Source organism: Saimiri boliviensis, chromosome 3, assembly GCF_048565385.1.
Source record: "Saimiri boliviensis isolate mSaiBol1 chromosome 3, mSaiBol1.pri, whole genome shotgun sequence".
Taxonomy (NCBI): Eukaryota; Metazoa; Chordata; class Mammalia; order Primates; family Cebidae; genus Saimiri; species Saimiri boliviensis.
Genome location: NC_133451.1, coordinates 130,400,531 through 130,426,595, shown reverse-complemented (window position 1 = coordinate 130,426,595; position 26,065 = coordinate 130,400,531). Strand labels below are relative to the sequence as shown.

At 38.5% G+C, this 26,065-nt stretch overlaps 1 protein-coding gene across 15 annotated transcripts in view; it reads left to right on the top strand.

Moving 5' to 3' along the window:
- The window catches only part of RAPGEF2 (Rap guanine nucleotide exchange factor 2), a 258,949-nt gene extending 239,719 nt beyond the window's left edge, over positions 1 to 19,230 (top strand). For 7 of the 15 annotated variants that reach the window (XM_010338550.3, XM_010338548.3, XM_074396784.1 and 4 more), the window contains 12 exons: positions 803 to 1,186; positions 2,134 to 2,345; positions 2,436 to 2,559; positions 3,190 to 3,213; positions 4,260 to 4,483; positions 6,193 to 6,402; positions 9,244 to 9,396; positions 10,163 to 10,285; positions 11,801 to 12,026; positions 12,590 to 13,149; positions 15,033 to 15,338; positions 17,186 to 19,230. In XM_010338550.3, the coding sequence (XP_010336852.1) occupies positions 803 to 1,186; positions 2,134 to 2,345; positions 2,436 to 2,559; positions 3,190 to 3,213; positions 4,260 to 4,483; positions 6,193 to 6,402; positions 9,244 to 9,396; positions 10,163 to 10,285; positions 11,801 to 12,026; positions 12,590 to 13,149; positions 15,033 to 15,338; positions 17,186 to 17,211 (2,572 nt within the window). In that variant the 3' untranslated portion in view covers positions 17,212 to 19,230. The remainder of the gene's footprint in view (positions 1 to 802; positions 1,187 to 2,133; positions 2,346 to 2,435; positions 2,560 to 3,189; positions 3,214 to 4,259; positions 4,484 to 6,192; positions 6,403 to 9,243; positions 9,397 to 10,162; positions 10,286 to 11,800; positions 12,027 to 12,589; positions 13,150 to 15,032; positions 15,339 to 17,185) is intronic. The other 8 variants (XM_010338554.3, XM_010338553.3, XM_039479110.2 and 5 more) reach the window with 3 other exon arrangements.
- The last annotated feature ends 6,835 nt before the right edge of the window (positions 19,231 to 26,065 follow it).

The following is a 26,065-nucleotide window of genomic DNA, read 5'->3' as shown; positions in this document are numbered from 1 at the left end:
AAATCATGTGTCTAAAAAACAAAAAACACCACACATACACACACACACACACACACACACACACACACACACACACACACACGAGACAAACATCTTAATGCTGTTTTCAACAAATTGCCTAAAAGGAGAAGGCGCCCCAGCCCTGTGTTCTTATTTTTGCTCTGGCATTAACTGGTCATTAATCTTTAGGTGCTTGTTTCCTATTCTGACAAATAAGTATAATACTTACTATCCACTTACCTGTAGGGTTTTTAAGAAAACCCAGATTTTTTAACTCTGTTGTAGGATTGTTTTATTCATAGGATCAAATAGAGGAAAGTAGTTTAGGGTTTCTTAGGTATTTGAATAAATAAATAAGCCTGGATTGTTACAATTTGGGCCCACCAATAATCAGATTATTGGGAAAATAAGAGTGATCACCTAACTGTGTCTAATCTTTTCTGCTTCCTGCCTTAGGGTCTAAATCCTTTTTAAACTAAAAATGTGGTGATTTTCTGTTATTTTTAGCAAAAAGGGTAAAGTACTTCAGAAAGCAGGGAAAGAAAGGAGAGAAAGTAAAGTCCAACTGGTAAAAGTGAAATTACATGTGATTTGTTTGTTTCTTCCACCTGCTTCTGGATAGACAGTTCTGTGACCTGGTAACTAAGACAGCAGCTGCATTGTCTGTCTTGGTTGAAAAGAATTCTTCCATCATTCAAATCAGTGTTGTCTCAAACTTTCTGCAAAAAGTAGTGTTATTCTTTCAAGGAATATCGTGAGATTGCTGCTTAGACTTTGACTCCGGTATGTTTGTTTTTCATAGGTATTATCTGAAAAACAACATGGAAACAGAAACTCTTTGTTCAGATGAAGATGCTCAGGAGTTGTTGAGAGAGAGTCAAATTTCCCTTCTTCAGCTCAGCACTGTGGAAGTTGCCACACAGCTCTCTATGCGAAATTTTGAACTCTTTCGAAACATTGAACCTACTGAATATATCGATGATTTATTTAAACTAAGATCAAAAACCAGCTGTGCCAACCTGAAGAGATTTGAAGAAGTTATTAACCAGGAAACATTTTGGGTAGCATCTGAAATTCTGAGAGAAACAAACCAGCTGAAGAGGATGAAGATCATTAAGCATTTCATCAAGATAGCACTGCACTGTAGGGAATGCAAGAATTTTAACTCAATGTTTGCAATCATTAGGTAAGATAGCATACTTTTCTTAAGATTTAATTGAGTTCACAGATTTAAAATATGTAGCAGTCCAGGAACATCATATAATTAGTATAAATGCAGTAGATTTTAGTTGACTCATAAGGGGCAATTCTTTTTCTCTGAATCCTAACCTCAATCCTTAATTTAAAATTTCTCATTTTAAAAAAACAGCTGTGCCAAGCTGAAGAGATTTGAAGAAGCCATTAAGCAGGAATCATTTTTGTAGCATCTGAAATTCTGATTTGGAGCTCAGAAAATTTATATCCCCCACTTTTTTTAAAGTTTGTTTGAACCTTTCTCAACATCAGTTTACTTTTTGGTGGAACTAACAATACCCCAAAGAGTTCTCAACAAGATTAATGATGTAATGCATGTGGAGTTCCAGCAAATAGCACAAAGCAGATGCCCAGAACATGTTAAATTTCTTCCTTTTCTGAAGCTTAGATTGAGGCTAGAAGAAAAAAAAAAATGGCAACAATTAGTTATATTGATGTTCAGGGTGATTATTAAATTAGTAATCTTCTCTGTCTGGTAGTCACACTCTCATTACTATCATAGCTTTTGTTTTATTACTGGAGAATATTTACCTAGTCTGTTTATCAAATGGCTGGTATGGGCTAAGCACTGCTGTGTATACATGCTGCTATGTATGGAAACAAAATGTCAATACTTATATTCTGGTGGCTTTGCTGATAGTAAAAAGATGAGATGTGTCTGTAGGGAAGAGTAAAACGCCCTGGCTTGACCCTGACCCTACTTCCCTGTGCCATCTCATTCCCCCAAACTGTCATGAACAGTTTCTTATGTAGCCTTCTGTAAATTGTTATACGTAGAAAGCATAAACACAGAGGTGTTTTGTGTCAGTAAATGATCTGTACACTAGTTTACTCTGTTTTACTTTAGTTGTTATACCATGTTTCTTTTTCCCCTCTCAGTGGCCTAAACCTGGCACCAGTGGCAAGACTGCGAACGACCTGGGAGAAACTTCCCAATAAATACGAAAAACTATTTCAAGATCTCCAAGACCTGTTTGATCCTTCCAGAAACATGGCAAAATACCGCAATGTTCTCAATAGTCAAAACCTACAACCTCCCATAATCCCACTATTCCCAGTTATCAAGAAGGATCTCACCTTCCTTCACGAAGGTAAACATAAGGTACAGGGTTTCCATCTTCGCTTGGAGAAGCACAGAATAAATGCCATGTGATTTCCTTTTTCTCCTGTGTCAATTTCAGGAAATGACTCAAAAGTAGATGGGCTCGTCAATTTTGAGAAGCTAAGGATGATTGCAAAAGAAATTCGTCATGTTGGCCGAATGGCTTCAGTGAACATGGACCCTGCCCTCATGTTCAGGACTCGGTGAGTATGTCATCTTCACTGGCATGTGTGGGTAGAGAAAGTTAAATTTAGAGCTTCCCAATAAATGATTTTTTTTTAATTTGAGTATTTATATTTGTAGTATGGCAGAAATTATAGTAGCATGTGCTGAGAATCACCTGTCAGCTCTAATTTGGAATAAATGTCTTATTCTCTATAAAGTGTACTTTTGGCTGTCAGTAAAAACAGTTTGTCCTTCAGACATTTTCAGTTTAATAGTCTCAATTACATGTTTCTTGTTTTTCAGAACACTGACTTACAGAGCTAAAACTCGTAACTAGTAGTATGAACTAAAATATGTTAATAACCCAAATAGTCTTGTCTCAGTATCCACACAACAGATTTAGCTATCAGTGTAGTAAAAAATCATTAATTCCGTGAAAGGGAGAAAAGTCAATCTTAATTCTAGAACAAAAAAAATTAAATGTATTTGTTCTTTAAGCCAGAAAAATACTTCTAGTAAAGTTGTGTGTGTGAGATGATTATGCAGTTTAATGTTTGTGGGCTTCTAGAACTGCTTATTCAGAAGTCTAGTCCTTTCTTTCTGAGCTTGTGATCTTTCTGTCTCTCTTTCTACACCCATGCTTCAATCTCCATGGCTCTCACTTACAGGAAGAAGAAATGGCGGAGTTTGGGGTAAGTGGTGGAGACCTTGCATACCCACACACAGTTCTTATTCTGCTCATTGCATTGTTTTCTTACCTGTTGTATTTTCTGATGCTTTGCATTTTTGCATTTTTTTTCCTTAACCCTCTTGCTCTAGCAGAATTTCCGATGGCAAACTGACTTCATGTTTAATTTGTTGGGCTTTTGCTTTTGAAGTCATGATCCATGAGAGCTGTGAAATGATTGATGATTGTTCTGGGGAACTATAGGCCATTATTTCTGAGCTCTTAGATTTTATTTTAATATAATTGGTGTGTATTGAAATGTGGAAAACTCAAAGTAGCGGGAGGGGAGGAAGGATATTAGAAGGAAAATTTGTGCAATTAAAATATTTCACAGATATGTGAGAAATAAATGTATTTAATATAACTTAGGTGCCCCCAGGTGTTAAAACCAAATTTTTTACAGCTCAACTAACTACTGTTTTCATCCTATATAAACCAATCCTTATTAAAAATAATTCTTAACAATTCATGTGCTCAGTAGTTTCCATGCATATATGTTTACATTTGCATGATCATTTTATTAACAGATTGACCATATTACTTTAAAAACTCACCACATTCACCTCAAGGAATTAGAAGACAATTGTGAACATTGTAACTAGTTTTATTTAAATCTGTGTATAATATCCTCTTTAGGAGAAGTAATTTTAATGTTGTAAGTCTTAATGATTATAGCTGTGTATTCTTGCATGAGCTTTTATATGTAATTATTACTTTCTGGCATCTGTGAGAGAACGGCCTTAAATGCCTTATAGAGGTGAAAAGTAGAATTTCCTAGTTGAAACTGAACAGGTGCCAAACATATATTTTTACATATGTTTTATGTATACATCTCCTTTAACTGAAATAATTTTTAAAATCTATATTATTCTGTATTTCTGTGTAACAGTTTACTCACTGGAATGAGGCATGTGACCTTTTGAACATAGATTATTAATATAATCTTGGCACGTTTTAAATAAAGTGCTCCCATACTAGAGTGAGCTGCATATCTACCTTTTCATCTTCCAGGTCTCTCAGCCAGGGTAGTACAAATGCAACAGTGCTAGATGTTGCTCAGACAGGTGGTCATAAAAAGCGGGTACGTCGTAGTTCCTTTCTCAATGCCAAAAAGCTTTATGAAGATGCCCAAATGGCTCGAAAAGTGAAGCAGTACCTTTCCAATCTGGAGCTAGAAATGGATGAGGAGAGTCTCCAGACACTATCTCTGCAGTGTGAGCCAGCAACCAACACATGTGAGTTTTTCCTTAAAGTGGCTGCAGACTTTGGCTAGAATGCAGATTTGTTTCCTGTGCAGTGATTTGGGCAGTGACAAAATAAAGCTTAGTGCAAAGCGGGAGGGAGCTAGCAATCCTGAGATATACTGGTCTTTCCCTTGGATGCTGATACTGAATACTGGGTAGCACTGTGCGCGGCCAGGCCCTTGTGTCTACTGGGTTAGTGTGTGGAGGATGACACTGTCCCTTAACTAAACCATTGCTTTAGTTTCACCCAGACACAGCCGGTACACACATGGGGACATACGTAGATATGATTCCCATTTATATGTCTTGTGTTCTCACAAAGGTACCCCCAAAGTATGGGCAATATCAGGGAAGTTGGAGCATAAAATTGGATGTGCTGGCTGCCTTTTAACCACTAGCCCAGACAACACCAAGCAATAAATTCAGCAACTGGTTAGATAGAGCAATAATTCTGCTCCACTGTGAGCCACAGTAGCCTTTAAAAATCTGGATAGTCGGCCGGGCGCGGTGGCTCAAGCCTGTAATCCCAGCACTTTGGGAGGCCGAGGCGGGTGGATCACGAGGTCAAGAGATCGAGACCATCCTGGTCAACATAGTGAAACCCCGTCTCTACTAAAAATACAAAAAATTAGCTGGGCATGGTGGCACGTGCCTGTAATCCCAGCTACTCAGGAGGCTGAGGCAGGAGAATTGCCTGAACCCAGGGGGCGGAGGTTGCGGTGAGCCGAGATCGCGCCATTGCACTCCAGCCTGGGTAACAGGAGCGAAACTCCGTCTCAAAAAAAAAAAAAAAAAAAAAAAAAAAATCTGGATAGTCTATAAATGGGGCAGTTTTTTTCTAAATCTACATCTTGACTTATAAGACAAAAACATTTTTCATTCAGTACACTTTGTGTCTTTTATGGGCAGGTTTGGAGGTGTCTTCTAGAGAATTTAATTTGGCTAGGTGATTTTAGAAGATTTGGATTATTAGATTTACCCAGGACACTATAGAAGCACTGTGTCATGGTGAAGAGCTTGTCCTCTGGAGTCAGAGTGGTCTGAGTTAAAATCCTGTTTGTTTCCTCTTACTAGCAACGCAGCCTTAGGCAAGTTACTTGACCTCTCTAATCCTTAGCTTCCAGGTGTGTAGAAGAGAGGAAGCATATGTATGTCATTGAGTTTTGAGTATTAAGATACTACATATACAACATTTAATTGTCCTAAATTGGTTTGCCGTCTATCACAAAATATATACTCAGTATAATACTCAAACATTATTGGCTACTGTTTGCTTGCATAGATAATTCTACCTCCTAGGAATGTGGTAGTAAATAGATTACAGTTGACAGCATTTAGAAAAATAGTGCCTGATGATTTTTCTGTTGTAGCTTTTATCACATACTTGTATCTTTCATATACATGCATATAACAGATTGAACTAACCACATTTTTCTATATTTTTAATGGAGTGTTTAATAGTATAATCATCTCTTGAGATTGCTGATTTCATAAAGTAGATACCTTTGTCCTGCCACATATCTAATATTTTCTGTAACTAGGGTCCCCCATCCATTTCTGTGCTTCATAGTATGCATAGAAAGGTATGCATTTTAGTATTCTAGCTGCAGAAAATGCTCACATAGTTCTAAAATTATCTTATACATACCTACTGGCGTCTAAAATTCTTTGTTCTGTTCTCAAACCCAAACAACTATCAGTGCCTAAGAATCCTGGTGACAAAAAGCCTGTCAAATCTGAGACCTCTCCAGTAGCTCCAAGGGCAGGGTTACAACAGAAAGCTCAGTCCCTGCCACAGCCCCAGCAGCAGCCACCACCACCACATAAAATCAACCAGGGGCTGCAGGTTCCCGCCGTGTCCCTTTATCCTTCCCGGAAGAAAGTGCCCGTAAAGGATCTCCCACCTTTTGGTAAGTGATTAAATTCATTTCTTTTTTTGGTGCCATTCACTGTCGTGGTTTGCAAATTAGGAGAAAAGTAGTTGTCTCGGATAAGTTTGTCTAATATACGTGAGCTTCTCTGTAATTATTAGCTCCTAATAAAAAATGAATTCTTAGCAAGTTAAACCTGACTTTGCCAATGGAAGTTGTTTTTATAAGTAATATCTCATTTAATCGTGCTCATTTGCTATGATGGGGTTATAGAGAAGTTATGTGTCTTAATTTTTGATGAGTGCAGAAGATGCTTTGTTCATATACATTATTTAAACTGGTTTTGCCTTATGACCAATGAACTGCTTGGATTTAAGCAGAATATTTTTAAGTTAAATGAATTGTCTGCAGGTAAATTCTTATTTGTTGACTCACTGATTCTATAACTTAAGGGGAAAAATAAAACAACTAACTCCTGAATGTTAAGGAGCTAAATTACACAATCTTTTCTGTTAAAAGAAAAACATCTAGTAGTTTAGCTCCTTTGTGTAAGTGGTATAATGCAATAATTTTTCATAAAACGTACAGCTTCTTTTTTTCTACATATATGTGAATGAAACAATTAATAAAAAATAACTTATTCAAAATAAAGGGATAGCAGGCCGGGTGTGGTGGCTCATGCCTGTAATCCCAGCACATCAGGAGGTTGAGGCAGGTGGATCACTTGACACCAGGAGTTGGAGACCAGCTTGCCTAGCATGGTGAAACCCTGTCTCTATTAAAAATACAAAAATTAGCTGGGTTTGATGGCTCACACCTGTAGTCTCAACTACCTGGGAAGCTGAGGCACAATAATCACTTGAACCTGGTGGGTAGAGATTGTAGTGGGCTGAGATTGCACCATTGCATCCAGTCTGGGTGACAGAGCAAGACTCTGTAATAGATAGATAGATAGATAGATAGATAGATAGATAGATAGATAGATAGATAGCAAAGAGTTTACTTAAACAAAATTGGGTGTTGATAGCTAAGTCCCGATAGATAGATAGATAGATAGATAGATAGATAGATAGATAGATAGCAAAGAGTTTACTTAAACAAAATTGGGTGTTGATAGCTAAGTCCCTGCAGTAACAGCCCATCTGGGTGAGAGTCATTTGATAGACCCCTCACATACACTCTATCCTTGCCTCATTCCATCTGATCAGCAAGTGTCCTCTTTATTGAAATTAGGGGGAGTAAGAAAAGAACACTTTTCCTTGATACATTTCTCCTTTCAAATATTTGTGTTGATCCCCTTATTACAAACACACTGAATTATGTGTTTCTGTATAGATTATGTTGTTAATCTGTATACATTTCTGAATCCCCTGCAGTCTGACTTCTGCATCCTCTTTATCCGGAACTTCTTATATGGAAGATTATCAGTCTTTTCTTTTAGCTGAAAATAGCCTATTAGCCATATGTAATATAATGTAGATGTGCCTGAGTATAAAGCTGTATCCCTCATGTTTCTGAAGCGATAGTTCTCAAAATGTCTTTAGTTTCATTTATTAACTTTAGAAATGTAGATGAAATATTATATGTTGCCTTATATTTATTTAGTTTAACATACACATTTAAAGTCACAGTATATAAAATACTAATTTGGAAATGCTGCAGGTGTTCTCGCCACTCCAGTTGATGAAACAGTTTTGTTCTGTATACTTTCTACATCTTTAATGTTGGTGTGTTTGTCCTCACTAGGACCACTTTTAAAGTATCTAACACAGCTTTCTCAGGCATAACATCTTCACATCCATCCCCATGGTTAAAAGATAGCATTTTTGAATCTGTGTGTGATGCTGTGCTTGGAAATTTTTTCCAGATCAAAACTACTCATTCAATTAGCTTTGTTTCCTGTCTATATGATTTCTACATGGAATCAAAGTATTGCTTTAAACATTCTTTTAAAAGATTGTATTAAGACAGTATCAAACTGCTTACATGAAGTGAAATGAAGGATTAAATCTTTGTTAAATTTTATTGACTAACAGTAATTTGTGGTAGTTTCATGCTGTAGTGTCTTCCCAAATATCTCTTTGTTGTTCAAAATAAAATTGAGAGTGTCTCATAATGTGAGAGGCCTTGTAAAATATTTTAATGTTAACTTCCTCATTTCTGAAAAATAATTTTGAGGAAGGAAACCATCTTATATTGGCATATATAATTATTTTTCCTCCACTCTCATCCTGTTAGATCCTACACATGGTGCTGGCCCACTTCCTTCTTCTGAAACCTTCTTCCATGGTTTCTGTGTCACGACACTTTCATGGTCTCTTCCGTCCTCCATCTATTTACTTGATCAAGTATTAACTACGTGGAATCCCTTAGAGCTTTTCATTCACTTCCCTAGTTAGCTCCTCTCAGCTCTTGACTCTGTACTCTTTTCCTTTTATTCTCACTTCCCCAGAGCTATCCCATTCCGAGGAAACAAAACTGTTTCCAACTCAAACTTGGTTTCTAATAATAAACATTTCTAGCTGTGCCGCTTCCATCCTAAATTCAGTGTTTCCAAATTGTCTATTTTTTCTCCATTGTTGCCTAACATATTGTTGGATAATGATGGTGACTACTTCAGAGTTTAGAATCTAACATAAAATATCAAAAGCAATCTACTTCTTGTACTCTGGCAGTTATCAGTCTGAAACCAAAACTACGGTCTCATACCTTCTGTAGGCACTTACTGTGTGGATGATGAAGAGTAGAAAGAACATTTAGATTATAAATAGGTTGAACCTCAATATAATGGTATTAAATCTTAACACAGAAAAGATTTTTTGTCAAAAATGTTATTTTGACACTTGAAAATACATATTTAAGTTTTGTTTTCTATTATAGGCATAAATTCTCCACAAGCTTTAAAGAAAATTCTTTCTTTGTCTGAAGAAGGAAGTTTGGAACGTCACAAGAAACAAGCTGAAGATACAGTATCAAATGCCTCTTCCCAGCTTTCTTCTCCTCCTACTTCTCCACAGAGTTCTCCAAGGAAAGGTAGAATTAAATTACTTTTTGTTTTCTTTTATTGAAACCTGTACATTTGGCTACAGTAAATTCCAGAGATATGTATTACATAATTCTTAATGTTATAGTCATTTGAGATGAGCTCATATGTAATGCCCAAGGGATTTTTCTTTTCTATCAGTTTATAAATTTGGAAGAATGGTGGTTTTTAAAAATGTTATAATTACAATAAATAGTATTAAATGTATAACTGTAAAAATCCTTTTAAAAATACCTTTTATTTGTGATATGTATAAAAATTTTTTATATTAAAATTTATTCTAACTAAATTTGGTTATATGGCATTCATACAGAGAAGAGGGCTTTGAAAACATGAAGAACTAATATCTTCCTGATTTATTTTTTCATTGTATTAACACAGGTCTTGATTCCGTTTTTGGTTGCTACCTTGTTTTATTTTTAAAGAGACTACATTTTAGGTATTCAGAGTCACCTCCTTACGTTGGTACAATTCTTATATTAAAAGAGTAGGTAATTTTCTGCCGTGTAACTCTTCAGGCTCCTTCCTCCTCCTACCCTTTAACTGAATGAGTGTAAGCCAGTAATAAATGGCTAGGACTTAGTTTTCCCTAAAGGAATGCCAAAAGGGCTTCATACATTGTTAAATTTCACAGACACAGCAGGTATTGCTTTACTTAGTAGATATTTCAGACATCTGTGCATTTTGTATGGGTATCAGTCTCTCCTGTCCTTGTTACATGGATGCATATCAATTCTTTTCTCATCCTGTTGTTAGGTGGCAGTGGCAATCAGCTGAGATCTTTTGGCTCCGGGCAGTTGGACTTAACCAGTTCCTCCTCTTCTCTTGGAAGTGAGAACAGTAACAAGAATAACAATGCACCACGGACCTATGGGATAGGTGGGGTTTATAGAACCAAAAAATGGGGTGGGAAAGAGAGGAATCATCTCGTTAGTTAACGAAAATGGGAGAATTCCTCCAAATGTCAAGTGATCATCTGAGTGATTTATTTTTCTGAAAAATTTTTTTTTTGGCAGACTGTTCAGAGAAGGCTTTAAATCTTATCTGTCAGAATTTTCAGTGTGGTTTTATAAAAAGACATTTTATAAATGAACACATTAAATCTTATCAAGACCTGTGCAGCCTTTAAAAAATAAATCAGGAATTACCAATATACTAAACGAACATACTTAAATTGGCAACATTTAGATGCTCTAGATTTTAATTTTTCTTAGGTAAGTGGTATTGAAGAAACTTGCATTGCATATAATAATATAAAATCAGTATTTAAGTGACATGATCTCCCTAGTAACGTAGACAAGAAAAAAAATGAGTATTGAGAAAGAAGATTTGGACTGTTTTCGTTAAAAAGTATTGAGAGGGCCAGGTGCAGTGGCTCATGCCTGTAATCTCAGCAGTTTGGGAGGCCGAGGTGGGCTGATGACCTGAGGCCAGGAGTTTGAGACTAGCCTGGCCAACATGGTGAAACCCTGTCTCTACTAAAGAAACAAAGAAAAAACACCAAAATTAGCCAGGCATGGTAGCACACACCTCTATAATCCTAGCTACTTAGGAGGCTGAAGCAGGAGAATGGCTTGAAGCCAGGAGGTGGAGGTTGCAGTGAGCTGATAACCAACACTGCACTCCAGCCTAGGTGGCAGAGTGAGACCCTGTCTCAAGAAAAAAAAAAAAAAAAATGAAGATAGACCCCTTCTATTGTGACTTTCCAAATTATTTTTCGTAACGAAACAGAGTTAAGAGTACTTTCAGGCTAAGAAGTGGACATCTGTTTAGATACTCTGTAGTAATCATCTTGTGAAAAGCACCCGTTAACTCCTTCAAAACGATTGGCTTTTATGTGATTCAACCAATATTAATATTGAAAAACCAAATGGCAAAAATTCAAAGAATCTTCAGGTCTTATTTCTTATTATTTTTGTTTATATGTTTACTTAAAATTCTAAGATACAGATATTTCCAGTTGAATTATCCTATCCCATACAAGTTCTAAAAATTAAAAACTGTTGAAAACAGGATCAGTGGCTTTGCAGTTTGAAAAAAAAGCATACTTTAAAATCTGATCCATTATTCTTTATGGCTTCTTATCTATAGACAAATAGTGTAATTATAGGTAAGGGAGCTAAAAATAGTCGAGTGGTACCTTTTCTGCATCTGTTCCCAGCTTGTAGGATAGTTTCTTTTTTCCTCTCTAAACTTTAATTAAACAACTTAAGCTTCATTAGAATAAAACATTTATCTCTTAGTCATGTAGTCTCTACAAGTGAAATGGCTTTTTTCCCCCACTTCTGTAGAGGTATTTATGCCTGCGTTTTATTTTTGCTTCTATTTGGTAGACTTCCCTTTGATGTTGTAAACCTAGAGAGTCTAATTAATATGGTCGTATTTCTCATGCAGGCTATCCTTTGGCTCCCAGTGGTACTGTGGATAATTTTTCAGATTCTGGTCACAGTGAAATTTCTTCACGATCCAGTATTGTCAGCAATTCATCTTTTGACTCAGTGCCAGTCTCACTGCATGATGAGAGGCGCCAGAGACATTCTGTCAGCATTGTGGAAACCAGCCTAGGGGTGGGCAGAATGGAGAGGCGGACCATGATGGAACCTGATCAGTATAGCTTGGGGTAGGTGGCTTTTCTTAGTGTTCTTTTGAATTTATCCTTCCATCTCTTTTTTAGTAATGAGTCTTTTCTTCCAGATGTTTATTTTTATTTATTCTACATAATACCTAAGAACTTTTTCTAGTTCTGATTTTCAGTTTCTACTCTGAGTATCACTAAGTGTCTATTATGCAGACTGCTTTTTTAGTTTATTCTTCATTGGAGCACAGTTGTTTTGTGCTGAAGCTGGAGGGTGACAGTGGGATCCATCCTAGTTCTTTTGTGTGAGATGCCTTCCCAAAATAATCAAAGTATATTGAGCCATCCTTAATGTTGTCAGGGAATTTTTTTTTTAATAGCAAGTTACATTCTTTTATAGTAATGCTTATTTTATAGTAATGACGAAGTGAGAAGGCTAGAAGTGGCACAACTGGACACTATAAGACAATTCAGTGCTACTTTTATCCTGTTTCTGGGATGAAAGCAAGCTGCCTTTCTAGCAAAAACGATATTTTGGTTTTATCATAGGTGATTTAGTTATCAATCTTGATTTTTTTTTTTCTTTTCTATTTCTTTTGACCACTTAGGTCCTATGCACCAATGTCTGAGGGTCGAGGCTTATATGCTACAGCCACAGTAATTTCTTCTCCAAGCACAGAGGAACTTTCCCAGGATCAGGGGGATCGTGCATCACTTGATGCTGCCGACAGTGGCCGTGGGAGCTGGACGTCATGCTCAAGTGGCTCCCATGATAACATACAGACCATCCAGCACCAGAGAAGCTGGGAGACTCTTCCGTTCGGGCACACTCACTTTGATTATTCAGGGGATCCTACAGGTTTATGGGCATCAAGCAGCCATATGGACCAAATTATGTTTTCTGATCATAGCACAAAGTATAACAGGCAAAATCAAAGTAGAGAGAGTCTTGATCAAGCTCAGTCTCGAGCAAGTTGGGCATCTTCCACAGGTTACTGGGGAGAAGATTCAGAAGGTGACACAGGCACAATAAAGCGGAGGGGTGGAAAGGACGTTTCCATTGAAGCCGAAAGCAGTAGCATAACGTCTGTGACCACAGAAGAAAGCAAGCCCGTCCCCATGCCTGCCCACATAGCTGTGGCATCAAGTACTGCAAAGGGGCTCATTGGTAAGTTTTAAAATTGGGGGACTTTGCTATGTCTGGATCATGTCTTTAATGTAACTTATTATAATAGTAAAATTATGTGTTTGTTGGTTCTTTTCTTCATTTTCTCCATTGCTATAGAGGACTTCCAAATTAATGGTGTGTTAAGGTCTTTGAAATCAGTAGTGTTTAAGAACCCAGGTTTTGTGGTCAAGTACACATAGATATATTTCTACATAACAAAACTCAATAAATCTTAGCTATCAGATCAGTAGATTGTCATTGTGGATATTATCTAGTCTAATTCTTTTTCTCTTAACCTGAAAATCAGGATGGATTCCTACTATTCATAGAGGAGAAATTTTTCTTTAATCAAAATAAAAAATTTTAAAATCTTTTATTCTTCTATTTTGTTCCCTTAGTCGTATTTAGAACTATATGCTCTGCATATTTAAAAGTCTTCCATTGATTTTTATTCTGCACACATATCATTTCTTTTTTTATTATTATACTTGAAGTTCTGGGATACAACCTACTGCGTTTCTTGATACGCAGTTCTTTGTGCACGCTGTAGAATAAGGGAAAGGTACTAATAGTATAATGACTAAGAGCACGGGCTTAGGAGTCAGGCGGACTGGGAATTGAATCCCTGTTTTGCCACTTTATTAGTTTTGTGACATTGGGTAAAATACAAAACAGTGCCTGTCTCCTCATTTGTAAAATGAGGTTAATAATTTCTACTTAATAGAGTTAGTGTGAGGAGTCAGGGAAATTTATGCAAAGTATTTAGAACGGTGCCTAGATAGTAGATTCATTAAGTACTTGAAAGCTGTTACTCCTGCTGTTTTTGCTGTGAAGAGACTCTCCTGCTCCCTTAGTCCTGTTGGATTTATTTTCTGTGGCACAATTAATGTCTATATAGATGAGTGTAGGAACAGATTATAGCTTATAGAGTGAGAAATTCTGGAGTATAATCATTACAGACATCACTTTTATTAGTAGGAAAATTGTAATTATTTAGCCACGTAAATAGTCATGGGTAGATTTCAAATTTTATATTCTTTTACAATGAATAAAGAGAAAACAGTTAATACATTTACTTAAGTTGGACTTTTTCAAATGCTTACAACTAATACTCAGAATTTTTATTGGAAAGGATGAATGATTTTTTGTTTCTAGCAATTGAGTCTGAAAAATTCAAGAAAATAAAACTTAGTTTTACTGCCTGTACACTCGGTTTCATGTTGTAGATCATGAGCATCAATAAAGGGATTTTTAAAAACATAGACACCTTATAGTAATATTTTTAGAGTTTTTAAATTGGTATCCTTTGTTTATGTGACTTTTCCAAATTTACTTGAATTCATTGTTTCCGTAAGTGAAGTCCTGAGACCTGAGAGTGATACGGAAGTTCTTCTCTGCCTGATAAAGATAAATGCCCAGAAGGAGGGCAAATCCTACCTAGTCTCTAAGGCAGACAGGAAAAAGGGAACTTGTACCAAACACAAACAGGTTCCAGGCCTAGTGCTAGGTACTTCGTCTGTTCTTCCTGTGCTTTAGTCTTTCCAATAAATCCAGGGGTTAGGTTTTAATCTTAAGTACTATTTTATAATTATAGACCATTTTAAACGGACAAGCAGCCCATTTAAAGATAAAAGCACTTAGATGGACTAGCAGCTGCTCTCACCAATTACTTCACCACCCAGAGATAACCATTGTGAAACGTGGTTTAGTTAACATGCATTCCCTGGCCTGCCTCACACAGCACCTCTATCCCATATCACACAAAGTCACGTTCGTTACTACGTGACTACTTCGTATGCTGTTTTAATAATTATTATTATATTTTTAATAAACTTTTGTGGCATGAACTAGTTTTTAATGCTGGTGCCTTGTTTCTACTCTAGCACGAAAGGAGGGCAGGTATCGAGAGCCCCCGCCCACTCCTCCGGGCTACATTGGAATTCCCATTACTGACTTTCCAGAAGGGCATTCCCACCCAGCCAGGAAACCTCCGGACTACAATGTGGCCCTTCAGAGATCGCGGATGGTCGCGCGATCCTCCGACACAGCTGGGCCTTCATCCGTACAGCAGCCACATGGGCATCCCACCAGCAGCAGGCCTGTGAACAAACCTCAGTGGCATAAACCTAACGAGTCCGACCCGCGCCTCGCCCCCTATCAGTCTCAAGGGTTTTCCACCGAGGAGGATGGTATATACACATATGTATTCTTAAAACCTCCAAGTTAGATGTGTTCGCTTATGCTGCTTCCCAAGGCATTTCTGTTTCTTAACACTGGTCAGCTGTGTCTCTAACCATACACTACACAAAGAACACTTTGTTCAGAGTTCCAAATTTAGGGTTACGGCTGTTGGCTGCTTGTATGTGTGTGTGTGTGTGTGTGTGTGTGTGTGTGTGTGTGTGTGTGTCTGTCCCTAAATGACTTTTTGTGTGTCTGTGTGTGTGTTTCCCTAAATGACTTTGTGTGTGTGTGTGTGTGTGTGTGTGTGTGTGCGTGCACGCTTCCCTAAATGACTCCGTGTGCGTGTGTTTCCCTAAATGGCTTTTTAAAATGCCAAAAATTATGGAGAGATTCAAAGTGTGTATATGACTGGATTTCTTTGCTAATTCTCAATGAAATTGAAGTACTTCTGTGGTCCTATTTTAAGAGAAAAAAAAAGGCCAGATGTGATGGCTCATGCCTGTAATCCCAGCACTTTGGGAACCCAAGATGGGCGAATCAGTTGAGCTCAGGAGTTTGAGACCAATATGGTCAACATGGTGAAACCCTGTCTCTACTAAAAATCCAAAAATGAGCTGGGTGTGATGGCAGGCACCTGTAATCCCAGCTACTCAGGAGGCTGAGCCAGGAGAATCGCTTGAGCCCAGGAGGCAGAGGTTGCCATGAGCCAAGATCATGCCACTGCACTCCAGCCTGGGTGACAGAGTGAGAATCCATTTCAAAAAAAGAAAAAGAACATAAAAATCTCACAATTTGGTGCTGTTTCCAAGAATTTTAGAAGCATCTAGGACTCTCAAAGGTAGATGGTTAAAGTTTTCTGTGGAAACATTTTGTTTGTACTTTTAATGAATTAGTACTCATTTGGAAATGAAAGTCTGATTTTATCATTTTTAAAAAGTACATTCTTAGCCAGCCTGGTGACTCATGCGTGTAATCCCCAGCACTTTGGGAGGCTGAGGTGGGAGAACTGCTGGAGGCCAGGAGTTCAAGACAAGCTTGGGCAACATAGTGAGACCTGTCTCCATAAAAATATTTTTCAAATGACCCAGGTGTGGTGGCGTGTGCCTGTAGCCCTAGCTACTATGGAGGCTGAAGTGGGAGGATCACTTGAGCCCAGGAGTTCAGGCTACAGTGAGCCATGATTGTACCACTACACCGTAGCCTAGGTGGCAGAGCAAGACCCTGTCTCTAAGAGAGAGAGAGTAAGGGCAGGAGGGAAGGAAGGAACCCACATTCTCTGCAGCTCTTTGTGCATTCTTTCTACAGATCTGTCTGACCATACTGAATTGACAATGAGGAGAGAGATCATGTCCTCCCATCCTCTTTTTAAAGTTGTCACTTTAAAATGTGTGATTACACAATAAGCAAAACATGACCAGAGAGTGAGACCCTGTCTCAAAAAAAATTAAATAAATAGAAAAACTTTATAAATGAAAATTACTTAGAATCCTGCCACTTACAGATAGCCACTATTAAAATTTTGTTATAGATCCTAGACTTTTTATGTGTATCTGACCATATATTATTTTTTAAACACATGCTGTTCTATAACTTTTTTAAATGAATTTATTAACCTTCTGAATAAAAATATATAATGCATATCTTTTTAATATTATGTATTTATGTATATGTAAAGATATGTATTGCATGTACATTTTAGCCTTGTTCATCATTAGGAAAAAAGACAAGGATTTTAAGTGAGCTATGCTAAAAAGAATAACTGATGTTTTTATTTAGCATATCAGTAAATGTATTCTCTTTAGCACAAGAAATTACTTGCTTACTCATTGCTTTTTCTTCCCTGCTGTATTTGCAGAAGATGAACAAGTTTCTGCTGTTTGAGGCACAGGCTTTTCTGGATCCAGAGCGAGCCACCTGAAAGGAGAGCACAAGAAGACGTCCCGAGCATTGGAGCCTTGGAACTCACATTCTGAGGATGGTGGACCAGTTTGCCTCCTTCCCTGCCTTAAAGCAGCATGGGGCTTCTTCTCCCCTTCTTCCTTTCCCCTTTGCATGTGAAATACTGTGAAGAAATTGCCCTGGCACTTTTCAGACTTTGTTGCTTGAAATGCACAGTGCAGCAATCTTCAAGCTCCCACTGTTGCTGCCTGCCACATCACACAGTATCATTCCAAATTCCAAGATCATCACATCAAGATGATTCCCTCTGGCTGCACTTCTCAATGCCTGGAAGGATTTTTTTAAATCTTCCTTTTAGATTTCAATCCAGTCCTAGCACTTGATCTCATTGGGATAATGAGAAAAGCTAGCCATTGAACTCCTTGGGGCCTTTAACCCATCAAGGAAGACAAAGAAAAACAATGAAATCCTTTGAGTACAGTGCTTGTCCACTTGTTTACAATGTCCTCCTTTTTTAAAAAAAAAAAAAATGAGTTTAAAGATTGTGTTCAGAGAGTAAATGTTATATCCATTTAATGATTACAGTATTATTTTAAATCTTAAGTAGGGTTGCCAGCCTGGTTTCTGAAAAACCAAATATGCCGGACAGGGTGTGGCCATACCAAGATGACAGGAAGACCTGGCTTGTGACCTTGGCTTCCCATGTCCTTCTGGTCTCACCCGCGAAGTGCCCTATCCTGGAAGTATGAAATGTTAGCCAATTAATACCAAGACACCTCATCTGCTCCTTCCCTAGTGGATGGGGTTCTTCTGTAAAACTGTTTGCACATGGCCAGGGGAGGGAAATGGGACCCTTGTGTCCTGTCTGAGCCTTATGGAGGCAGGACACTGTCATTGGAGGATGTGTCCTGCTCCATTGAGATGGATGGCAAACCCCATTTTTAAGTTATATTTCTTTGATTTTTGTTTAAATTTAGAGGTTTAGGTTTTGTTTTTTGTTTTTGTTTTTAAGAGAAACATTTATAACTGGATAGCGTTGCAGTGAAAGCAGCTTGGGATGTTGGGGCTAATGCCAGCTGTTTATACTGCTCTTTCAAGACAGCCTCCCTTTATTGAATTGGCATTAGGGAATAAACAAGCCTTTAAACGTGATTAAAGATCAAAAACCTGGTTAGATATGCCAGCCTTTGCAGGGCAGGTTAGTCACCAAAGACTAACCTCCAAGTGGCTTTAAGGACGCTGCATATAGAGAAGGCCTAAGTGTAGCAACCATCTGCTCACAGCTGCTATTAACCCGATAATGACTGAAATGACCCCTCCACTCTATTTTTGTGTTGTTTTTGCACAGACTCCGGAAAAGTGAAGGCTGCCAATCTGAGTAGTACTCAAATGTGAGGAACTGCTGGTCTTGGATTTTTTTTCCATTAAATTCAGCTGATCATATTGATCAGTAGATAAACGTAAATAGCTTCAAATTTTAAAAGTGGAATTGCAGTGTTTTTTCACTGTATAAAACAATGTCAGTGCTTTATTTAATAATTCTCTTCTGTATCATGGCATTTGTCTACTTGCTTATATATTACATTGTCAATTATGCATTTGTAATTTTACATGTAATATGCATTATTTGCCAGTTTTATTATATAGGCTATGGACCTCATGTGCATATAGAAAGACAAATCTAGCTCTACCACAAGTTGCACAAATGTTATCTAAGCATTAAGTAATTGTAGAACATAGGACTGCTAATCTCAGTTCGCTCTGTGATGTCAAGTGCAGAATGTACAATTAACTGGTGATTTCCTCATACTTTTGATACTACTTGTACCTGTATGTCTTTTAGAAAGACATTGGTGGAGTCTGTATCCCTTTTGTATTTTTAATACAATAATTGTACATATTGGTTATATTTTTGTTGAAGATGGTAGAAATGTACTATGTTTATGCTTCTACATCCAGTTTGTACAAGCTGGAAAATAAATAAATATAACGTAAAGCCTTGCCTATATTCTTAATGAATCATGCATGCTTTCTATTATTAAAGTGGAGTAGAAGCCTTTAGTCTCCTGCAGAAGCAAGTCCTCCGGCTGGACAGATTTAGCCTCTTGGTTGTTGGAAACTGCCCAATTGCCTATTTATTTTAGGCAGATCTCTATTGATCCAAAGCAGTTAGTATCATTAATGTTAGCACCAACCAAACCATGTTCAGAATTCAGTGTTGAAAATGAAGATGCTATCACAGTATATTTGCATAACATTTGTTTCTTCTCAACCATTTCCAACAGTAATCTTTATGGGACATATGATGTTTGTTTCCAGTATGCATACTGAGAGACAGGACTTCAGAGAATTTAAACTGCCATTCAACGTCATGATCATTAAGAGTACAATTTAGCTAGTGATTCTGGACTTCTAATTAGTACACAGTATTGATATGCGTGCTGAGTGTGGTAAGTCTAAATAATACTTCAGTCTATCAGAAGGGCACTTACATTTTAAAAGGTAAAACCTGTTGAGTAGCAGCCTTCTTAAGCACATTTTTAAATGAGTGACTCATTTCTTTTCCTCAAGCAGGCATGACTAAAAGCATTATCCATCAGCCACTGTGAAGTCTCAGAAGTTGGAGTGAAAGCAGCCGGAAGCAGCGACACCAAATGCTGGGAAATGCGAGGGAGTCTGAAGCCGAGCGGGAGGAAGGTCCCTCCGGAAGCCAACAGGAAAATGGCCACGGGCCAGACTTCAAGATCTTTCCGAGGCATTCGTGCTAGCTATTTCCCTGAGTAAATTTTGAAAGCCTGGACATCAAAACAGGATAATTTTTAAATTTTTTTTTTAACCATTCTAGTAGCTTCAACCATGCCTTTTAAAAAAGGAAGAACCTGCGGCCAGGTGCGGTGGATCACAAGGTCAAGAGATGGAGACCATCCTGGTGAACATGGTGAAACCCTGTCTCTACTAAAAATACAAAAAATTAGCTGGGTGTGGTGGTGCGTGCCTGTAATCCCAGCTACTCGGAAGGCTGAGGCAGGAGAATTGCCTGAACCCAGGAGGCAGAGGTTGCGGTGAGCCGAGATCGCGCCATTGCACTCCAGCCTGGGTAACAAGCGAAACTCCGTTAAAAAAAAAAAAAAAAAAGAAGAACCTACCTGTTCGTGTGTGTTGTTACATGCTCACCTGTTGTGTTTTCACTTTAAAACCCATTCCTTAGAGACTCCCAGACTGTCAGCTTACTTTTCTCAAACTTCTTTTGAAAAAGTACTAAGAATCTGATGTATTGGACAATAACTTCTTTATCACTTTTTGTGTTCTGCTAAAAATAAGAGACAGTGACATATAGGCCATAGTGTGTTATCCTTTTAGGTTTTATTAGACTTATGTTTTAGGATACCTCTGTGTAGCACAAGACTAGTATCCACTTAAGGGTTACAAGAAATAAGTATTTGCCAGGTGTAACAGATTGCAGAGACAGAGTTTAATCTGTGTTATGTTAATAATGGAACTTTGTCAAGTTTTAGGAGTATCGTAGAAGATTTTGGTGAAGGTCTGATATGCTCCACCCTAATCAAAGAGGCCATACAGACCTGGGTCTGTGTTTTCATACATACAGGTACAAGTCCTCAGAATGCTTTTCTCAGCTTCAATCCATTTCTCTGCTTTTGAAAGGTGTAGATTTTGTGCTCATCTATGATTTAGTATATTTTACCTGTAGTTCACTGATAATATCCCAAAATATTCTTGAATAATGCAAGCTTCTGAGGATGCATGTATCGACAGACCTGTTAGGTCTGCGCGTCTCAATGCTAATACACTACACTCATGCCAGAGAAAAACGGGAAGCTCTCTGCGTGCCTGATCCCGTGACACCAGCGTTCTTTTAAGAAAAAATAGCTTGCTTAGAGAATAAAGGTAATGCAGCAACTGAGGAGTCAAGTTGTTAATTGCAGAGGTGAATAATTTTGTGAAGTTTCCCTGGGTGTAATACCAGCAGAGGTTTTTGAAAGGGGCAGTAAGATGGAAATGTGTAGGGCAAACAGCTGAGGCTAACATGACAGTTCCAAGAAGGATTTTACAGAGAATGAGAATTTACCTATTTGAGAGTGAAACGAAAACATCGACTGGAACTGAAAAATAATTTTATGAATGGCACTTTTTTTTTTTTTTTTTTTTTTTTTTTTTTGAGTCAGAGTCTCACTCTGTTGCCCAGGCTGGAGTGCAGTGGTGCAATCTCAGCTCCACCTCCTGGGTTGAAGCGACTCTCTTGCCTCAGTCTCCTGATTAGTGAGGATTACAGTCATGCGCCACCACGCCCGGCTAATTTTTGTGTTTTTAGTAGAGATGGAGTTTCACCATGTTGGTTAGGCTAGTCTTGAACTCCTGACCTCAAGCGATCCACATGCCTTGGCCTCCCAAAGTGCTGGGATTACAGCTGTGAGCCACTGTGCCTGACCTTAATTGCATTTCTTAAAAGATTCACATTTTAGCCAAGTACAAGGCAAGCTAGTTTTTACTATGCCATAGCTATATACCAGAAAAATTTATAGAGGTGATCAAAACATTGCATGCAAGATTAAGAAATGCCAGAAAAGGCTTTATTTCATGGGCAATCAAGATTGTAACAATTCTTAGGGAAAAATGTCTCAGCCTAGAATAAAATATCTGAAATAAATTAAGTCAAATGACCAGTTTTATGCAGAATGAAAGTGAAATAAATTTAATCCAGAGTGTTCAATACCTCAAAAATAAAAGCTAGTTTAATACAATTTAAGAAACTTGGTTAGGTACAGTGGCTTATACCTGTAACCTCAGCATTATGGGAGGCCGAGGCAAGAGGGTTGCTTGATGCCAGGAATTCAAAAAGCAGTCTGGGCAACAATGCAAGACCCTATCTCTATAAAAAAAAATTAAAAATTTAGCCAGGTGTAAGGCTGTACACCTGTAGTCCTAGCTACTGAGGAGGCTAAAGTGGGAGGATCGCTTAAGCCCAGGAGTTCAAGCTTGAGTGATCTATGATCATGCCACTGCACTCCAACCTGGGCAATAGGGCAAGACTCTGTCTAGAAAAGAAAAAGAAACATTTTAATAATAATGTATGACCTGGCCAAATGCACTGTGGTCAGATGGGGACCAGTGACTTAATAGTATCTCAAAATGTGTGAGGTTTTCTTGATATAAATTGAACCTTTTTTCCCTCAGATAAGACTGTAAAATTGATTTAGAATCAGGTCAGTGTCACATTTGTTACTAAGATTAAAATATATGTACAATGCTTGTAGATTAGTGAGCTAATTTACTGTGGTCTAGGCACTTTTCTAGATGCTAGATATTTACAGATTTTACTGAAGTGAACTGAGACACCAAGTTATGCTTTCTTATGTTAGAGAATTGTCTCCCATATCTCAGGCCCTACATGGAAAAACCTACTGAGTGACCCCACCGTCTTGATCACAGGTGGATTGAAACCTGGTCCAAGATTTGTCAATGTAGGCTCACTAGCAGTCTGTAAGAGGGTTCTGGAATGAGCACTGCGACCAGCCAGTAGGAAGAAAAGCAACAACTAACCTTATCACCTTCTTTTTATGGAATTTATATGAAAAGGCAAAAAAAAAAAAAAAACCCCAAAAAGTTCCAAAGCAGTGAGTATGCAGCCGCCGTCACCTAAGAGACGCAATGAGGATGCAGAAACTGTGAACAGGAAGGGGCCTGTGAGGTCAACAGAGCAATTCATCAACAGTGGGAATTGTGTTAAAAGCTTAGTGTGACAGACACTTCTTATGGAACAACCAAATGATCTGTCATCATTGTACCTGAATAAAATGTCCAGCCTTAGAACAACTCCCTGAAGCTTGGCTCTGAAAAGTTCTTGTTCTTCATGAGACCAGGATGGAGAGCTATTGTGTATCCTCTCTGAATAACCACTCTGTCCTCAGCATCTAGAATCAGTGCCTGGGATAGTACAGAGGCATTTAATAAGTGAATATCATACCAACCTAAATGACCTCAATTACACAGATAAATCAGAGACTCAAAAATCAGACAAAATGCATGTGTGAAGGGACATCTGTAATTGCTCAGACTGGCGAATGTTCGGAAATTACATAAATGACTCATAATAAGGCTGGCAAGGGTTTCAGATCAATCAGAAGGAGCAAGGGATAAAAGACCAAGAGCAGTTTTGTGAGGCTACAGAAGTTCAGAGGAGTGAAAGGTCAATGAAGACTGAAGTGTTTGTAAGAAGAGACTTCAGCTATGGCTGGAAGTATCACTCAAAGATGTGAATGAAGGCAAGAAGTAGGGCTGTTGGTATATCTGTGGGACACAGGAGTCATGCCTCATTAGATGGGACATTATGATCAGAAGATGCTAAGAAATTGGTTGGGATAAGTAGGGAGTGTGAGATTACATAGGACAAAAAATGTTTACCGAGGTTGTTCATTTTAGGGGATCAATAATGCTTATAAAAAGAAACAAAGAAGAGAATGACAGAATCTTTTGATGAGACCATGGTAGGAAAGGATGACTTGTTAGGCAGGACCAGGCAGGATGGAAGGTGAGGCGAGGGAAGGTAGCTAGCTGGGGAACCTGCTGTATCATTCCAGGCCTGAGCTAGCAAAACCCTGGAAAGCATGGCATCAAGGGAGTAGAGAAGAGCAAAGGCAATTCAAAGGAAAAAAATCAATAGAATTTGATGTCGAGCCGGGCGCGGTGGCTCACACCTGTAATCCCAGCACTTTGGGAGGCCGAGGCGGGTGGATCACGAGGTCAAGAGATCGAGACCATTCTGGTCAACATGGTGAAACCCCCCACCCCCCCCCCCCCCCGCCGTCTCTACTAAAAACACAAAAAATTAGCTGGGCATGGCAGCACCTGCCTGTAATCCCAGCCACTCAGGAAGCTGAGGCAGGAGAATTGCGTGAACCCAGGAGGTGGAGGTTGCGGTGAGCCAAGATCGCGCCATTGCACTCCAGCCTGGGTAACCAGAGCGAAACTCTCAAAAAAAAAAAAAAAAAAAAAAAAGAATTTGATGTCGAATAGCAGATGAGAAACTTCGAAGATAAGCCAAAATTTGTAAAATGTTCAAGAGTCCTACTCTGAATGCTTAAGATAAAGAAAATAGGCCAGGTACAGTGGCTCACGCCTGTAATCCCAACACAGGAAGCCAAGGTGGGAAGATTGCTTGAGCCCAGGAATTCAAGACCAGCCTGGGCAACACAGGGAGATCCTGTCTCTAAAAAACAAAACAAAAAAAATTATTCAAGCTCAGTAGCAGGTGCCGCCATGTTCCAGCTACTTGGGAGGCTGAGGCAGGATCATCTGAGCCCAGCAGTTCCAAGTTGCAATGAGCTGTGGTTGTACAAGTGCACTCCAGCCTGGCCAACAGAGCAAGATCTTGTCTCAAATAAGTAACATTGACAAAGATAAGGAAGTTGCAGAAAATACTAATTTTTAAAACTGAGTCAAAAAAAAATCTTGTCCATGGGATTCGAAGTTATACACTATTTACATAATACCTTCTGTTAATACATCCATAAGGTAAGGCTCTGGATGTGGTTGAGGATGGGGGCAATCTACCCTCTTCAGGTACAGTTATGGTAATGGTGAGTCCACACGGTTTGTTCACTGCATTTTCCAAAATATCTGATTCATTCTTTTATGTCATTGTCAAGGTTTCGAATCATTGAATATAGGCACTACATCTAACCAAGCTATTTCTAGCACCCTGTATCCTTCAAGGATATCCTTAAATAATATAATTTGTTTAATCTTGGGTCTGCTGGTTGATTTTATAGCTTTTCAAAAGACCAAAAATGCAGAAGAAACAAAATAGCCAAGCAAATGCCAACAAATAGAATGTAAAGAGTCAAATAAGAAATGTGAGCGGGAAAAGGGGAAAGCCACAGCCCTGCAAAATTAAAATGATTTGCTCATATGCAAAACTAGGCCCAGAGAAGGACACAGACAGTGTGGAATAGGTAATTTCAAAACTTCATCTCAAAAAGCTGAAGGACAAGTAGAATGAAGACCACCAGCTGGCCCATGGGCAAATTGTGGTACATGTGTCCTTTCTTTCATTTACTTTTCCTGGGGAGAGGACAGACTCGTCACCTGGTGTTGCACTGCACCCCTCCCCAGCAAGCCCTTCACTGACCTGTGAGGCAGGAGCAGAAGTTCTTCATTATAGATTCTTGCTCCATCATGATATAACAAAGGAGGCCGGGTGCAGTGGCTCACACCTGTGATCCCAGAACCTTGGAAGGCTGAGGCAGGAGGATCACTTGAGGTCAGGAATTCAAGACCAACCTGGCCAACATAGTGAAACCCCATCTCTACTAAAAATATAAAAATTAGCCAGGTGTGGTGGCATGCACCTGTTATCCTGGCTACTTGGGAGGCTGAGGCACAAGAATCACTTGAACCCGGGAGGTAGAGGTTGCAGTGAGCCAAGATTGCACCACCACACTCCAGTCTGGGCGATAGAGCAAGACTCTGTCTCTAAATAATAAATAAAACCAAGTATCATAGATATGGGAAGAAACAGGAAAATAATAGTGGTAAGGGAGGTAGGAGAACAGCCGGGAAAAGAAGGGAAGGGAAAGAATGAGAAGAAAGAATAATTAAATGGTGAAATAAATTAATAAGCAAATATTCAAAAGCAAAAAAGCAACACAATGGTTCATATCCGTATTTTAAAGCCGACCCCTCCTGAGGCAGGAAGACTATGGGAAGTGAATTTCCCATTAATAATAGTGTCACTCATAAATTGGAAGCTTCTGATAACAGCAGAAGATTGTATCCTTTCATTCTCAGATTGGGGTAGGTACCAGATACTAATTACTTG